General features: G+C 45.5%; 1 protein-coding gene across 3 annotated transcripts in view; it reads left to right on the top strand.

The window, feature by feature from the left end:
* Positions 1-2,542: 2,542 nt before the first annotated feature.
* Positions 2,543-19,021, top strand: part of LOC124008122 (paraspeckle component 1-like) — a 30,256-nt gene continuing 13,777 nt past the window's right edge. For all 3 annotated transcript variants that reach the window (XM_046319123.1, XM_046319121.1, XM_046319120.1), the window contains exons 1-6: positions 2,543-3,090; positions 3,440-3,741; positions 3,859-3,954; positions 4,142-4,338; positions 12,275-12,359; positions 12,437-12,542. In XM_046319123.1, coding sequence (XP_046175079.1) covers positions 2,674-3,090; positions 3,440-3,741; positions 3,859-3,954; positions 4,142-4,338; positions 12,275-12,359; positions 12,437-12,542 — 1,203 coding nt within the window. In that variant the 5' untranslated portion in view covers positions 2,543-2,673. The remainder of the gene's footprint in view (positions 3,091-3,439; positions 3,742-3,858; positions 3,955-4,141; positions 4,339-12,274; positions 12,360-12,436; positions 12,543-19,021) is intronic.

Here is a 19,021-nt window from a genome sequence, read left to right as displayed (position 1 = left end):
GGTTGTATTTACAATGGCGTTTGCTCTTCACTGGTTGCCCATTTCTTGTGGCGACAGGTCACAAATCTTGCTGCTGTGATGGCACACTGTAGTATTTCACCCAGTAGATATGAGAGTTTATCAAAATTGGGTTTGTTTTTGAATTCTTTGTGGATCTGTGTAATCTGAGGGAAATATGTGTCTAATATGGTCATACATTGGGCAGGAGGTTAGGAAGTGCAGCTCAGTTTCCACCTCATTTTGTGGGCAGTGTGCACATAGCCTGTCTTCTCTTGAGAGCCATGTCTGCCTACAGCGGCCTTTCTCAATAGCAAGGCTATGCTCACTGAGTCTGTACATAGTCAAAGCTTTCCTTACGTTTGGTTGTCATGGTGGTCAGGTATTCTGCCACTGTGTTCTCTCTGTTTAGGGCCAAATAGCATTCTAGTTTGCTCTGTTTTTTTATTAATTCTTTCTAATGTGTCAAGTAATGATCTTTTTGTTTTCTCATGATTTGGTTGGGTCTAATTGTGCTGCTGTCCTGGGGCTCTGTGGGGTGTGTTTGTGTTTGTGAACAGAGCCCCAGGACCAGCTTGCTTAGGGGACTCTTCTCCAGGTTCATCTCTCTGTAGGTGGTAGGTGTAGGAATCACTTCCTTTTAGGTGGTCTCTCTTTCTCTCCCCCTGTTGTTTTTTCATGGCCACACTAGTTCATATCATAGGATTGGCAGAGGATTGCCTAGTTAATCTCTGGCTATAATTCCCCCTTCGCCACTGGCCTCCCCTGCAGACCTAGCCCACTGACCCTGCTGAGAGCAGCACTTCCTTTATGCCCCTGAAAGCACAGGGGATTGAGCCCTAACAACAAAAACTAATCACCCTCCTCCCCTCTCTTTCTATCGCCCGGCCACTAGCCTGGCAGTGTGTGTGTGTGTGTGTTCATGTGACACACACACACATCAGTCAGGTGAAGGTTAGCTGCCAAACTTTTCTCTGTGACCCTTTCCAGGGATCTGGGAAGACTATCGTTGCTATGCAAACATTAGCACACAGACAATAAATTGGGTGTATCAGGCATCTGCCTGACAACTTTGGTAAAGAGACACCAGATGCTGCGTAACTAGCCCATCACAGATCTAGATACCTATAAATGATTTTGCCACTGAGCTTGTCCAGGTAGAAATGGACCGTTGGCAAAGATCTAGGACCAGTTTACCATCACCTTAATAACCATTAAGGGGGAACACAAAACTGACTTAAGATCAATGTCAGGGGCATCTTAGTACATCCTACTCTGAGGGAGTCACCCCCCACAGATCACTATGGAGATGAGCGAGGAACATTCTAATAATGACTGGGCGCCCTTCATACCTACTGTATGAGTGGCTGAATGGCTTGCAATGTCAAATTATGGTGTTCCTGAGTCAGACAATAGGAGACAAGAACAACTGGGCCCCACCTTACTTGACAGAAGGGGTACATTCATCTGTAATGAGGATAGAATACCAGCTGTCATAAACAGTAATGACAGCTTATAACCAGTTTATGTGGGCACTGGTCAACTATGTGGGGAATAGGGGTTTTATTTTACAATCAGCTACCTGTCGTTTTTACACAATATACAATACATAGGGAATAGGGTGATTTTTACTGTCAGGCATCTGTGTCTGTCTGGCTTCCAGTGACCCTGGCGTCTTTTGTCATCACAATGGGCAAAAATGTGGCTACAGGGCCATTTAGTTGTGTGAAGGTCCGTGAATGCCATCGTTATCACATGACCAGTCTCAGTCATCGTTGTCACATGACCGGTCTCAGACATCTGGCACAAAGAGACCAACCATCCCTTTTATCACCCCATGAACCCCTTCCCTCCACTTTACCCCCATAGGATGTGTGGGACAGAGGGACTGAGTATGAGCTCTGCCCCAGGCCTAAATGGCATTAATGATTTAATGATTATAATGATTATAAGCATAGTGAGCCTACAGGCATCTACCACTGCCAAGTGGAGTAATACTCCTACTGACATAGTGTTCCATTTACATTTACGTCATTTAGCAGACGCTCTTATCCAGAGCGACTTACAAATTGGGAAGGGAACCAACATACTGCTGTTACAAATATCAATCATTTAGATAGTAAAGTGTCAGCGGCAGCACACTGAATCTTCCTATTACTTTTTTAACCTTTATTTAACCAGGCAAGTCAGTTAAGAACAAATTCTTATGTTCAATAACGGCCTAAGAACAGTGGGTTATCTGCCTGTTCAGGGGCAGAACGACAGATTTGTACCTTGTCAGCTCAGGGATTTGAACTTGCAACCTTCCAGTTATTAGTCCAATGCTCTAACCACTAGGCTACCCTGCCACCCCATTGACCTTGAACATGTGCGACACCAGCATCAGCATCAACAGCATCAGCATCAGCATGCCACCGTGCCATGCAAAACCTTCCCGACATCCCTGATCTTGTGAAAGTCTTCGTACACCACCTAGCGGCCAAGGGGAAAAACACAGCCACGTTGAATACCTCGCGTCCACGGTGCGCGCGCAGTCATCGCCATTTTGAATTACAGCCGCACTTCGCTGGCTGATGACTGAAAGGAGACAAGACTTCTTCGTTTCTGAAATATTTCTGCGCATTCAAAGCTATACTTACTGGATACATATTGTGAGGGATTTACATCGCTCTAAGTATGGCTCACCGAAATCTAAAACAGGTCAACATTCAAAACAACGCACCGTCGCCGAAACCTCAGCAGCAGCAGCAGTACCACCACCAGCAGCAGCACACAAAGCGCAACATGGATTCTCCAGGCTTGGAGCGAAGGCCGAATGTTGCGGATGGGAAAACCCCACCACCAAAGCCGCCGACGGCTGCCAGCCCTGCTGCAGAGGGGGAGGGTGGAGCCGGAGAGTCGCAGGAGATGACGCTGGATATAAAGAGTTTCAGGAGACCCGGGGAGAAAACCTTCACGCAGCGTTGTAGGTTGTTCATCGGTAACCTCCCGACAGACCTCACGGAGGATGATTTCAAAAAGCTGTTTTCCAAGTATGGCGAGGCTAACGAGGTGTTTATCAACCGAGACCGAGGATTCGGCTTCATTCGACTGGTAAGACTGCGTTTTAGAGTAACGTTAATCAGTAATATCTAACTCCGCGGTGAAGGAAGCTCCTTTTGAATGTTGGCGTTTAGGCCGCATTAGTATCGATAGACGTCTGTTTCCCCTCGTTAGTTAGCTACTATTTATTACTCAGGCGGATAGGTCTGCCTGACTAGTTGTTAAGCCCACTCCCCCACCCGAAGCCATTCATTGATACATTGGGTCCCTTTGACACATACTTGAGTAGATTTTATGGCAACACTATCTAGGTGGCAATAATCATAAATCAATCAAGACTGCATAAAAACGCTTGAAAGTTTGCTATCAATGGAGCCTAACCTTTGACCTGGTATTCTAGGAAACCAGGACGCTGGCAGAGATTGCAAAGGCAGAGTTGGACGGCATAGTGCTGGGGAACCGACCTATCCGGATCCGCTTCGCCACGCACGGCTCTGCCCTCACGGTGCGGAACCTTTCCCCCGTGGTCTCCAACGAGCTCCTTGAGGAGGCCTTCTCCGAGTTCGGGCCCGTGGAAAGGGCTATCGTTGTGGTGGATGACCGAGGAAGGCCCACTGGGAAGGGCTTCGTGGAGTTTGCTAACAAACCTTGTGCTCGTAAAGCCCTGGATCGCTGTGCTGACGGGGCGCTGCTGCTCACCACGTAAGACAACCAACGACTGCATTTACTTAGTTACCTGGTTTATGAAATAACCCAGAAGCGCCAAATCAATTCCAAGCCCTGTGAGTGATCACTCCCATCTCACCATGTTGTCTCCAGGTCTCCTCGGCCTGCCATAGTGGAACCCACCGAGCAGCTGGATGAAGAGGATGGACTCCCAGAGAAGTTGCTGGTGAAATCTGTACACTACCACAAGTACGTTATACACACAATCTCCTATTGGGAGTTTTACTCTCTGTACCAGTCTTGACAACAGTTCTTTATCATATTTGTTGATTTATTCACTTGCCTGTCGGTGTGTGTGTGCACCGTTCCACCTTCCTCATGGTCTCCCTGCAGGTCTTAGTCCAGCCACTAACCCCTCTCCTCCCTGTCTCTCCAGGGAGAGGGAACACCCCCCACGGTTTGCCCAGCCGGGGACATTTGAGTTTGAGTACTCGTCCCGCTGGAAAGCCCTGGACGAGATGGAAAAGCAGCAGAGAGACCAGGTTGAGCGCAACATCCGAGAGGCAAAGGAGAAGCTGGAGCAAGAGATGGAGGCCGCCAAGCACGAGCATCAGCTCATGATGATGAGACAAGGTACACACACTCAGAGGAACCTCTCACACACACTGAGGAAGACGCTCACTTCTCAAGGACAAAGTTAACATGTTACCTTTTGTGTTGTGCGCATATTCAACATTAGCAGACATAGCCATAGGCCTACTTCAAGTGTTGTCAGAAACTGTCACATGTGAATACAAAAAAACATTAGTACCAAGCCAACCCCTCCTATCAGACCTGATGTATTACCAAGCCAACCCCTCCTATCAGACCTGATGTATTACCAAGCCAACCCCTCCTATCAGACTTGATGTATTACCAAGTCAACCCCTCCTATCAGACCTGATGTATTACCAAGCCAACTCCTTTCTCTCAGACCTGATGTATTACCAAGCCAACCCCTTTCTCTCAGACCTGATGTATTACCAAGCCAACTCCTTTCTCTCAGACCTGATGTATTACCAAGCCAACTCCTTTCTCTCAGACCTGATGTATTACCAAGCCAACCCCTTTCTCTCAGACCTGATGTATTACCAAGCCAACTCCTTTCTCTCAGACCTGATGTATTACCAAGCCAACCCCTTTCTCTCAGACCTGATGTATTACCAAGCCAACTCCTTTCTCTCAGACCTGATGTATTACCAAGTCAACCCCTCCTATCAGACCTGATGTATTACCAAGTCAACCCCTCCTATCAGACCTGATGTATTACCAAGCCAACTCCTTTCTCTCAGACCTGATGTATTACCAAGCCAACCCCTCCTATCAGACCTGATGTATTACCAAGCCAACTCCTCCTATCAGACCTGATGTATTACCAAGCCAACTCCTTTCTCTCAGACCTGATGTATTACCAAGCCAACTCCTTTCTCTCAGACCTGATGTATTACCAAGTCAACCCCTCCTATCAGACCTGATGTAATACCAAGCCAACCCCTTTCTCTCAGACCTGATGTATTACCAAGCCAACTCCTTTCTCTCAGACCTGATGTATTACCAAGCCAACTCCTTTCTCTCAGACCTGATGTATTACCAAGCCAACCCCTTTCTCTCAGACCTGATGTAATACCAAGCCAACCCCTTTCTCTCAGACCTGATGTATTACCAAGCCAACTCCTTTCTCTCAGACCTGATGTATTACCAAGCCAACTCCTTTCTCTCAGACCTGATGTATTACCAAGCCAACCCCTTTCTCTCAGACCTGATGTATTACCAAGCCAGCCCCTCCTCTCACACCTGATGTAATAACAAGCCAGCCCCTCCTCTCACACCTGATGTAATAACAAGCCAGCCCCTCCTCTCACACCTGATGTAATACCAAGCCAGCCCCTCCTCTCACACCTGATGTAATACCAAGCCAGCCCCTCCTCTCACACCTGATGTAATACCAAGCCAGCCCCTCCTCTCACACCTGATGTAATACCAAGCCAGCCCCTCCTCTCACACCTGATGTAATACCAAGCCAGCCCCTCCTCTCACACCTGATGTAATACCAAGCCAGCCCCTCCTCTCACACCTGATGTAATACCAAGCCAGCCCCTCCTCTCACACCTGATGTAATACCAAGCCAACCCCTCCTCTCACACCTGATGTAATACCAAGCCAGCCCCTCCTCTCACACCTGATGTAATACCAAGCCAGCCCCTCCTCTCACACCTGATGTAATACCAAGCCAGCCCCTCCTCTCACACCTGATGTAATACCAAGCCAGACCCTCCTCTCACACCTGATGTAATACCAAGCCAGCCCCTCCTCTCACAACTGATGTAATACCAAGCCAGCCCCTCCTCTCACACCTGATGTAATAACAAGCCAGCCCCTCCTCTCACACCTGATGTAATTCCAAGCCAACCCCTTTCTCTCAGATCTGATGTAATACCAAGCCAACCCCTTTCTCTCAGACCTGATGTAATACCAAACAACCCCTCCTCTCAGACCTGATGTAATACCAAACAACCCCTGCTCTCAGACCTGGTGTAATTCCAAGCCAACCCCTCCTCTCAGGCCTGATGTAATACCAAACAACCCCTCCTCTCAGACCTGGTGTAATTCCAAGCCAACCCCTCCTCTCAGGCCTGATGTAATACCAAACAACCCCTCCTCTCAGACCTGATGTAATACCAAACAACCCCTCCTCTCAGACCTGATGTAATACCAAACAACCCCTCCTCTCAGACCTGGTGTAATTCCAAGCCAACCCCTCCTATCAGACCTGATGTATTACCAAGCCAACTCCTTTCTCTCAGACCTGATGTATTACCAAGCCAACCCCTTTCTCTCACACCTGATGTATTACCAAGCCAACTCCTTTCTCTCAGACCTGATGTATTACCAAGCCAACTCCTTTCTCTCACACCTGATGTATTACCAAGCCAACCCCTTTCTCTCAGACCTGATGTAATACCAAGCCAACCCCTTTCTCTCAGACCTGATGTATTACCAAGCCAACTCCTTTCTCTCAGACCTGATGTATTACCAAGCCAACCCCTTTCTCTCACACCTGATGTATTACCAAGCCAACCCCTTTCTCTCACACCTGATGTATTACCAAGCCAACCCCTTTCTCTCACACCTGATGTATTACCAAGCCAACCCCTCCTCTCACACCTGATGTATTACCAAGCCAACCCCTTTCTCTCAGACCTGATGTATTACCAAGCCAACCCCTTTCTCTCACACCTGATGTAATACCAAGCCAGCCCCTCCTCTCACACCTGATGTAATACCAAGCCAGCCCCTCCTCTCACACCTGATGTAATAACAAGCCAGCCCCTCCTCTCACACCTGATGTAATAACAAGCCAGCCCCTCCTCTCACACCTGATGTAATTCCAAGCCAACCCCTTTCTCTCAGATCTGATGTAATACCAAGCCAACCCCTTTCTCTCAGACCTGATGTAATACCAAACAACCCCTCCTCTCAGACCTGATGTAATACCAAACAACCCCTCCTCTCAGACCTGATGTAATACCAAACAACCCCTCTTCTCAGACCTGGTGTAATTCCAAGCCAACCCCTCCTCTCAGGCCTGATGTAATACCAAACAACCCCTCCTCTCAGACCTGATGTAATTCCAAGCCAACCCCTCCTCTCAGACCTGATGTAATTCCAAGCCAACCCCTCCTCTCAGACCTGGTGTAATTCCAAGCCAACCCCTTTCTCTCAGACCTGATGTATTACCAAGCCAACTCCTTTCTCTCAGACCTGATGTATTACCAAGTCAACCCCTCCTATCAGACCTGATGTAATACCAAGCCAACCCCTTTCTCTCAGACCTGATGTATTACCAAGCCAACTCCTTTCTCTCAGACCTGATGTATTACCAAGCCAACTCCTTTCTCTCAGACCTGATGTATTACCAAGCCAACCCCTTTCTCTCAGACCTGATGTAATACCAAGCCAACCCCTTTCTCTCAGACCTGATGTATTACCAAGCCAACTCCTTTCTCTCAGACCTGATGTATTACCAAGCCAACTCCTTTCTCTCAGACCTGATGTATTACCAAGCCAACCCCTTTCTCTCAGACCTGATGTATTACCAAGCCAGCCCCCTCCTCTCACACCTGATGTAATAACAAGCCAGCCCCTCCTCTCACACCTGATGTAATAACAAGCCAGCCCCTCCTCTCACACCTGATGTAATACCAAGCCAGCCCCTCCTCTCACACCTGATGTAATACCAAGCCAGCCCCTCCTCTCACACCTGATGTAATACCAAGCCAGCCCCTCCTCTCACACCTGATGTAATACCAAGCCAGCCCCTCCTCTCACACCTGATGTAATACCAAGCCAGCCCCTCCTCTCACACCTGATGTAATACCAAGCCAGCCCCTCCTCTCACACCTGATGTAATACCAAGCCAGCCCCTCCTCTCACACCTGATGTAATACCAAGCCAGCCCCTCCTCTCACACCTGATGTAATACCAAGCCAGCCCCTCCTCTCACACCTGATGTAATACCAAGCCAGCCCCTCCTCTCACACCTGATGTAATACCAAGCCAGCCCCTCCTCTCACACCTGATGTAATACCAAGCCAGACCCTCCTCTCACACCTGATGTAATACCAAGCCAGCCCCTCCTCTCACAACTGATGTAATACCAAGCCAGCCCCTCCTCTCACACCTGATGTAATAACAAGCCAGCCCCTCCTCTCACACCTGATGTAATTCCAAGCCAACCCCTTTCTCTCAGATCTGATGTAATACCAAGCCAACCCCTTTCTCTCAGACCTGATGTAATACCAAACAACCCCTCCTCTCAGACCTGATGTAATACCAAACAACCCCTGCTCTCAGACCTGGTGTAATTCCAAGCCAACCCCTCCTCTCAGGCCTGATGTAATACCAAACAACCCCTCCTCTCAGACCTGGTGTAATTCCAAGCCAACCCCTCCTCTCAGGCCTGATGTAATACCAAACAACCCCTCCTCTCAGACCTGATGTAATACCAAACAACCCCTCCTCTCAGACCTGATGTAATACCAAACAACCCCTCCTCTCAGACCTGGTGTAATTCCAAGCCAACCCCTCCTATCAGACCTGATGTATTACCAAGCCAACTCCTTTCTCTCAGACCTGATGTATTACCAAGCCAACCCCTTTCTCTCACACCTGATGTATTACCAAGCCAACTCCTTTCTCTCAGACCTGATGTATTACCAAGCCAACCCCTTTCTCTCAGATCTGATGTAATACCAAGCCAACCCATTTCTCTCAGACCTGATGTAATACCAAACAACCCCTCCTCTCAGACCTGATGTAATACCAAACAACCCCTCCTCTCAGACCTGATGTAATACCAAACAACCCCTCCTCTCAGACCTGGTGTAATTCCAAGCCAACCCCTCCTATCAGACCTGATGTATTACCAAGCCAACTCCTTTCTCTCAGACCTGATGTATTACCAAGCCAACCCCTTTCTCTCACACCTGATGTATTACCAAGCCAACTCCTTTCTCTCAGACCTGATGTATTACCAAGCCAACTCCTTTCTCTCACACCTGATGTATTACCAAGCCAACCCCTTTCTCTCAGACCTGATGTAATACCAAGCCAACCCCTTTCTCTCAGACCTGATGTATTACCAAGCCAACTCCTTTCTCTCAGACCTGATGTATTACCAAGCCAACCCCTTTCTCTCACACCTGATGTATTACCAAGCCAACCCCTTTCTCTCACACCTGATGTATTACCAAGCCAACCCCTTTCTCTCACACCTGATGTATTACCAAGCCAACCCCCTCCTCTCACACCTGATGTATTACCAAGCCAACCCCTTTCTCTCAGACCTGATGTATTACCAAGCCAACCCCTTTCTCTCACACCTGATGTAATACCAAGCCAGCCCCTCCTCTCACACCTGATGTAATACCAAGCCAGCCCCTCCTCTCACACCTGATGTAATAACAAGCCAGCCCCTCCTCTCACACCTGATGTAATAACAAGCCAGCCCCTCCTCTCACACCTGATGTAATTCCAAGCCAACCCCTTTCTCTCAGATCTGATGTAATACCAAGCCAACCCCTTTCTCTCAGACCTGATGTAATACCAAACAACCCCTCCTCTCAGACCTGATGTAATACCAAACAACCCCTCCTCTCAGACCTGATGTAATACCAAACAACCCCTCCTCTCAGACCTGATGTAATTCCAAGCCAACCCCTCCTCTCAGACCTGATGTAATTCCAAGCCAACCCCTCCTCTCAGACCTGGTGTAATTCCAAGCCAACCCCTCCTCTCAGACCTGATGTAATACCAAACAATCCCTTTCTCTCACACCTGATGTATTACCAAGCCAACTCCTTTCTCTCAGACCTGATGTATTACCAAGCCAACCCCTTTCTCTCAGACCTGATGTATTACCAAGCCAACCCCCTCCTCTCACACCTGATGTATTACCAAGCCAACCCCCTCCTCTCACACCTGATGTATTACCAAGCCAACCCCTTTCTCTCAGACCTGATGTATTACCAAGCCAACCCCTTTCTCTCACACCTGATGTAATACCAAGCCAGCCCCTCCTCTCACACCTGATGTAATACCAAGCCAGCCCCTCCTCTCACACCTGATGTAATACCAAGCCAGCCCCTCCTCTCACACCTGATGTAATACCAAGCCAGCCCCTCCTCTCACACCTGATGTAATACCAAGCCAGCCCCTCCTCTCACACCTGATGTAATACCAAGCCAGCCCCTCCTCTCACACCTGATGTAATACCAAGCCAGCCCCTCCTCTCACACCTGATGTAATACCAAGCCAGCCCCTCCTCTCACACCTGATGTAATACCAAGCCAGCCCCTCCTCTCACACCTGATGTAATAACAAGCCAGCCCCTCCTCTCACACCTGATGTAATAACAAGCCAGCCCCTCCTCTCACACCTGATGTAATTCCAAGCCAACCCCTTTCTCTCAGATCTGATGTAATACCAAGCCAACCCCTTTCTCTCAGACCTGATGTAATACCAAACAACCCCTCCTCTCAGACCTGATGTAATACCAAACAACCCCTCCTCTCAGACCTGATGTAATACCAAACAACCCCTCTTCTCAGACCTGGTGTAATTCCAAGCCAACCCCTCCTCTCAGGCCTGATGTAATACCAAACAACCCCTCCTCTCAGACCTGATGTAATACCAAACAACCCCTCCTCTCACACCTGATGTATTACCAAGCCAACTCCTTTCTCTCAGACCTGATGTATTACCAAACAACCCCTCCTCTCAGACCTGATGTAATTCCAAGCCAACCCCTCCTCTCAGACCTGATGTAATTCCAAGCCAACCCCTCCTCTCAGACCTGATGTAATACCAAGCCAACCCCTCCTCTCAGACCTGATGTAATTCCAAGCCAACCCCTTTCTCTCAGACCTGATGTAATTCCAAGCCAACCCCTTTCTCTCAGACCTGATGTAATACCAAGCCAACCCCTTTCTCTCAGACCTGATGTAATACCAAACAACCCCTCCTCTCAGACCTGATGTAATACCAAGCCAACCCCTTTCTCTCAGACCTGATGTAATACCAAACAACCCCTCCTCTCAGACCTGGTGTAATTCCAAGCCAACCCCTTTCTCTCAGACCTGATGTAATACCAAACAACCCCTCCTCTCAGACCTGATGTAATTCCAAGCCAACCCCTCCTCTCAGACCTGATGTAATTCCAAGCCAACCCCTCCTCTCAGACCTGATGTAATTCCAAGCCAACCCCTCCTCTCAGACCTGATGTAATTCCAAGCCAACCCCTCCTCTCAGACCTGATGTAATTCCAAGCCAACCCCTCCTCTCAGACCTGGTGTAATTCCAAGCCAACCCCTCCTCTCAGACCTGATGTAATTCCAAGCCAACCCCTTTCTCTCAGACCTGATGTAATACCAAGCCAGCTCCTCCTCTCACACCTGATGTAATACCAAGCCAGCCCCTCCTCTCACACCTGATGTAATACCAAGCCAGCCCCTCCTCTCACACCTGATGTAATACCAAGCCAGCCCCTCCTCTCACACCTGATGTAATACCAAGCCAGCCCCTCCTCTCACACCTGATGTAATAACAAGCCAGCCCCTCCTCTCACACCTGATGTAATACCAAGCCAGCCCCTCCTCTCACACCTGATGTAATTACAAGCCAGCCCCTCCTCTCACACCTGATGTAATACCAAGCCAGCCCCTCCTCTCAGACCTGATGTAATACCAAGCCAACCCCTTTCTCTCAGACCTGATGTAATATCAAGCCAACCCCTTTCTCTCAGACCTGATGTAATACCAAGCCAGCCCCTCCTCTCAGACCTGATGTAATTCCAAGCTAACCCCTTTCTCTCAGACCTGATGTAATTCCAAGCTAACCCCTTTCTCTCAGACCTGATGTAATACCAAACAACCCCTCCTCTCAGACCTGATGTAATACCAAGCCAACCCCTCCTCTCAGACCTGATGTAATACCAAGCCAACCCATATTTCTCTCATCTCCTCTTTCTCAGACCTGATGAGGCGTCAAGAGGAGCTGAGACGCCTGGAGGAGCTTCGCAACCAGGAGCTGCAGAAACGCAAGAATATAGAGATGAGGTACGTGTGTGTGTACCTCCCACTCTATTTTCTACTCGTCATAAGTGTGTGTGTTAAACGTTCTCTCCTGTTTGTAGACATGAGGAGAGGCGTAGGCAGGAAGAGGAGATGATGCAGCGCCATCGAGAGCAGGAAGAGATGAGACGCCAACCGGACGGCTTCAAGCCAAACTATGCGGACACCGTGAGTTCACCGGACAGACACACAAACATGCACACACAAAGGTCAGACCGGTTCAAGCTTGGAGAGCACACACACACAGCCAACACAGACCTTCACATCAGTACAGTCAGTATCACTCATTTCTTGGTTTTTGAATACACAAACTATCACACTTTTTAAAAAAGTTTCTTCAATTCAGAGAAGCAGTGTTCACACACTTTCATTCACATGATTCTGCTGAGGGTCTGTGTTTTAGATGCCTAACAGTCCTACCGCTCTACGTCACACTGATGACGATCAAGCATACTAGGGATGGGCACGGTTAATTAAATACCCGGATATCCCACCGAATGTTGGTATTCAATTACTTGAGTGTTATTTTTTTTAGATATATATTTATTTATTTAGACCTATTTTAACAATGGAAAAGCTTTGTCTATATTACATCATCCTTGTGATATTTTTATCTACAAAGAAATACCAGGACATTTGAAATTCTTAATTTAACTAAACAACAAACCTTTGAATGTAGTTTCTATAGCGGTGCGTTGAGCTACTGCTGGGTATTTAGCCCTCCAGGCTGCCCTGACTTGGTATGCCATTTCCCCCACTTCAAATAGCAATGACCGGCACTCCCTTGACAGAGTTTCCACTATACCTGACACAGATCAATGCAAAACACTCACCAGAAAACCTTTTTTTTTGTAGCAGAATCGGTTCTATCGTGGCGAAAATCAGACTTCTCTTTCGCTGTTGCTGTTAGCCAAACTACCGGAAGCGCAGTATCTCCTCTGTTTACCTCTGCCATGTGCATGGGCATTTTTCGACTATCCGGATATCTGGAAAATATAAGTGATGATATTATTTGAATGGTAAAATAATTTTGAATACCCATTCCTAAAGCATACCAGAATGCTGCCTTTTTCTTTTCAAATAGTGTCCCATATCACTATAGGAGCATATCTTTTCTAGGTAACTACAGATGAACATAGTGTACCATAGTCCTGTGTGTGAAAGTCTAATAAAAATGTATTTTGGGTTGGTCTAGTTTAGGGTAGCCTACTACCGATTTAGTGCTATTTCTTATCTAAGTAGCATGTCACAATACCAACGGGGCTTTAGGTTTGGTTTTGATATCTTCCAAAGACTTTCGCTTGGAAGACGTAAACCTGATCTGAAATTGACCTCAAGCCACTTCATTCTCCTTCTTACGGGACTGATAGGTGTAAGTAGTGCAGCGATTGCTCAACCTAACCCTCCGATGGGCTTAGGGTAGCAGCTGACAGCCACCATCTTATTTACACCCATCTGGTTTCTTCAGATCTGCTAAAACTGCTAAAACTGCTAAAACCAAGAGAGAAAGGCCGAGGGGTTTTCATATTGGTTCATCGTTGTTTTACTGTGGTTTTCAGGATGTATTTTTCTCACCAAACTGATGTCTAGCAATTAGCTGCCCTTCTAAGCAGTGTATCCACAATACTAGCCTCATAGCTAGCGACATAAAACACTATGTAGCTGTCCCACGTTATACGTATGTCATCTATTCAAATGTCTGTTGTATTTACCTGGGCTTTGAACACCTATTTCACTAAAGTATACCTGCTAGAACAAAATACTGCTCTATCTCTGCTGAGTTGTCTGAAGTAAGTTGGATCCTGTAACCGACAGCTTGGCTTTCTTGTGGGAACGTTAAGAGGGGAGAGGCTAATGATTGACAGACCCTTTCACCACAATGATCATTTGCTTGAGTGTGTTCCAGATGAGAGTAACTTCACTTCCAGAGAGAGTCCTCAGAATAGTTCTAAGGTTTTCCATGAAGGCGATAGGGTAACTTGAATGTCAATCTGTTAAAATTTTAATGGCATGTCTATAAATGGCCACTGTGCAAATGCTGTGTCCTTTGGTATCTTCACTTTATCTAATCACTTGACAAAAACACAGGCAAAGAGGTGAGGAATCTGTCATCAACTTTTTTTAGGTGGATTTGAATGTCTTTTATTTCAGGTCTTGGTCCCAATTTTCAGTACTTCAATAGTCTCCAGTCAACTTTTTCATCATTGCAACTCTGTGATCATGGGTTGGGAAACATACTGACATTCTCAGGAAACATGTGTTTATCTACCTAGCCCTTGGTGCACTTGTATTACTGCATGCCTGTGGATGTGATGTGTCTTATGATGTTGCTGCATAATAACTTTTCTTCTCTGTTTCTATTGTGTGTTGAGAGGCCGTAGAGAAAGAGGACCGGCTGGAAATATCGTACAAAGCACCCTCTGCTGTTACAGCCACCCTTACACTACTCTTAGCATGAACTCTTGCTCATATGCAACAGTTACAACTCCTACAGCTTAACCCAAAACAACCTGCACAAGGATTAACATAGATCTATTGTCGTTACCCTTTACCATTAGTCTTGGGGGGGTTAGACTGGCGGCAATCTTAGAACATGCTCGCAAGCCTCACACACATTTACGAACAACGCGTATACCTAACACACTTTTTGTCTTCCTCTTACATTTGAGTAATTTAGCAGACGCTCTCATCCAGAGCGACTTAGTTAGTGCATTCATTGTAAGAAAGCTAGGTGAGACAGCCACATATCAGTCGTAGTAAGTACATTTTTTCCTCAATTAAAGTAGTGATCAGCAATGTCAGTGCTAGTAGGAAAAGACGGGTGCAAGTAAAAACAAAATAATGATGCTCCATCCCCTAACTTAACGTGCTATCGACCGAGGAATGAAAACCAAAAGGGATGGTTGAATAAAAGTCCATAAGACAAAGCTGAACTACAACTTAGAAGTCAGAAGTGTCTGGCAATAATATAACTTTTAAAGATCTATCAATTGGGTGCCACTTTGTATTCAATGTGTCCCGTCATCCAGAGTGCCAAAGTTGTGCTCGTGTAAAACATACACAGGGTTACAGTACAGTATATGTAGGCCTACTATTATTAGTGGCACTAGCAAAAGTCCTCACTTTAAATATTGTACAACAAAAAAAAGACTTATGGTTGTTATTATGTAGCACGCTAGTTAGTCCTCTAACGCCGTTTCAGATAGAAATACCATTTCAAATGTTAAAATGTATAGACTGGTCTGGATTAAGTTGCTTGCATAGCGGTTTTTTCATAGCATTTTATTTTGATAATAATAATTTTACCCCCTTTTCTCCCCAATTTCAATCTTGTCTCATCGCTGCAACTCCCCAATGAGCTCTGGAGGTGAATGTCGAGTCATGCGTCCTCTGAAACATAACCTGCCAAACCGCGCTTCTTAACACCTGCCAGCTTAACCCGGAAGCCAGATAAACCAATGTGTTGGAGGAAATACCGTTCACCTGACGACCAAGGTCAGCCTGCAGGCGCCCAGCCCACCACAAGGAGTCGCTAGAGCGCGATGAGACAAATGAAGCTCCCCCTGTCAAACTCTCCCCCTAACCTGGACGTTGCTGGGCCAAATGTGTGCCGCTCTATGGGATTCCTGATCATGGTCGGTTGTGTGATACAGTCTGGGATCGAACCCGGGTCTGTAGCGACACCGCCTTAGACCGCTGCGCCACTCGGGAGGCCCTGCATATATACTTTTTAAAGTATTCAACTTTTTGTCCTTAAAAAAACTTTGTATAACAATGTGACTTTTTACACATCAGCTGCTTTGACCTCTTTTCCAACAATTTAGACAAAACTTAGAGGACATGAAATATTTCTTCTCTGCTATTCAAATCTGAAATCGGGAACCAAATTACCTTCTAACAATCAAACTATACAGCTGTTTTAACTTTTGACTTACTTTCGTAAAAACTTAGTGTATGAAATCTTAAGTCTGCTTTTCAAATCTGAAATCAGAACAGCAAAATCAAATTATTATTATTATTTTTTTAAATGTATTTTACCTTTATTTAACTAGGCAAGTCCGTTAAGAACAAATTCTTATTTTCAATGACGGCCGGGGAACAGTAGGTTAACTGCCTGTTCAGGGGCAGAACGACAGATTTGTACCTTGCCAGCTTGGGGATTTGAACTTGCAATCCTCTAACCACTAGGCTACCCGTACTCTAGCTAACACATCGCCTACCTATCTAAAACAGTCACTACTTCTGCTACTAGTACTTCTGGGCTACTTACTATACTACCTAGTCTCCCACTGAAGGCTACTATTCACTATTTATAAATCAGTCACGCCCTCTACTACACCAGACTCAAATTTCAATGTTAACAAACTTCTAAACTTCTACCACTAGGTGTAACATATTCATCACCCCTAATTATAGCCTACAACTTTTATAATTCCTTATGAGTAAAAGTGTTGTAGTCTGAGTGTATTTACTGTATTCGTGATGAAATATGTGCTCTAAATCCCCCACACGCCAAAGTAATACGGTTTTTATAGTTGTCTATCATGGTATGAGCTTTGATAGTATGGGCTTATCAGACTAGATATTTTATCATTTAACTTTGGCTATAATTCTTCACTTAAGTAAAATATTTTACATTTCTTCAACTACCACACAAATACTTTCAAATACCTAAAGCAAGTCCCACAATTTTTTGTTAATTGATCATTACCTTCTAGTTACTTTTTAAGGTAAAAAATAAAATACAAATGTTTAGTAGTAGTGCATACTGTACTTTAGGGAGTATTTATCCATAAACATTTGTTCCAGGCAAAAGACCTATATCAGATATTCTGATCAATACTCAAGATTTAACAAATACTGTACATTTTGTTTTGTTTCTCGTTTAACAGTTCTCGTTCTTTTTCTTCTAAAGATTTTTCATTTAATTAACTCAAACTTTTGTAATACTGTCACGTGTCATGTTAATTAACATGACATTTTAATTTCCCATACTGCACTTACCTCTGTACTCAACAGAGACGAGTGTGTGTGTGTGTGTGTGTGTGTGTGTGTGTGTGTGTGTGTGTGTGTGTGTGTGTGTGTGTGTGTGTGTGTGTGTGTGTGTGTGTGTGTGTGTGTGTGTGTGTGTGTGTGTGTGTGTGTGTGTGTGTGTGTGTGTGTGTGTGTGTGTGTGTGTGTGTGTGTGTGTGTGTGTGTACTTAAAATACTCCATGTGCTTAAAATACTCCATGTGCTTGTCTTGAGGGAGTGTTGTGTGCAAGTATGTGTGATGGAAGTGTTCGATCTTCAATGTGGAACATTTGCATTGTATTCCGGGTAAGTATATTCAGGTGGAGCTGTAACTATATAACTAGAACACAATTTGTCCCACAAAAGATGAGTGAATGCAGCTGGTGAAGGTTTTTTAGTGTCTATCCCTCATTAACTATTTAAATGTAACATGATTTGAAATATAGTATATTAATATGTAATACATGTACTATTTACCCATGTTTACTTTGTTTTAGCTGGCCAGTTTAAAATTCACAGGAAACTCAGATTTGACAACATATATCTTAAGACATTTTGGACCAGGAGGTGTATTCTGTGGTGCTGCAGTGTTTAGAATGTTGCTGGTAGAAATGTATTGTGTAGAGCTGACACTGTTCCCTGTTACACGTTACAGAGCATGTCTGTTCTAAACAATGCTTTTCTATCTGTAACTCGTCTGACGTTCACACTATAACGTAGCACACAGCACTATACTGTATGTTTATCATATTTGTATGATGGTGTGAGTGAGCGAGTTGGGAGGATGTTGAGTGTACTTGCATATTATTTGTGTCTGTGCGAGTGTGTTGGAGGGGGTTGAGTTGAGTGATAATTGTGTGTGTGTGTGTGTGTGTGTGTGTGTGTGTGTGTGTGTGTGTGTGTGTGTGTGTGTGTGTGTGTGTGTGTGTGTGTGTGTGTGTGTGTGTGTGTGTGTGAGAGCGAGTGGGGGCATGTTTATTGCATGTCCTTTATGATAAGATATTTTATTTGAGTGTGTGTGAGGGGAGGTCAGTGTTGATAATGTGTGTGCTTTGTACAGCTTCATTTGTGCGTTTGTGTAGAGTACATATATATTTGTGTGTACTCATGTTTAGGTTGTCTGAACATCAATGTGTGGAGGGGATTTGGGGATGTATCTACTTCTCTATCTTTTCTCTTGCATATTTATCATTAACCCTTATTCCTCTATTAGGCTGAAATGACCACAAGGTCACTTCAGTGTTTGATCAACTTTGGACTAAATCCATGTTATATTTTGGTTTGGCCCATATTAAGTTATCACATACAGACCCATATTGGCCTTTTTAAATGGACCTTGAGAATCCATACTGGACACATAAGTAACTTAAGCAAACCTAGGAACTCAGATGATCATTTCGTATGTGCTCCTCTCTCACTAAATTCTTACATATCCAATACAGTATCATTCCACACACAGCTTTTGTAACTCCTCCATGACTTTTTCTATCACAGTTGGGAGAACATTATTAACCTTATTCCCTGGCTGTTGCTTATATATCTGTGTGAGTGTTGTGATGTGTGAGGAATCATCCTACACATGTCCTAATGGTCCTAGTAGTTATTGTCCACAAGGTTTACGGGTGCACCACTCT

The sequence above is a fragment of the Oncorhynchus gorbuscha genome, linkage group LG21 (assembly GCF_021184085.1).
Source record: "Oncorhynchus gorbuscha isolate QuinsamMale2020 ecotype Even-year linkage group LG21, OgorEven_v1.0, whole genome shotgun sequence".
Lineage (NCBI taxonomy): Eukaryota > Metazoa > Chordata > Actinopteri > Salmoniformes > Salmonidae > Oncorhynchus > Oncorhynchus gorbuscha.
The sequence above is the reverse complement of the archived record's forward strand: the minus strand, read 5'-3'. Positions and strand labels throughout refer to the sequence as shown.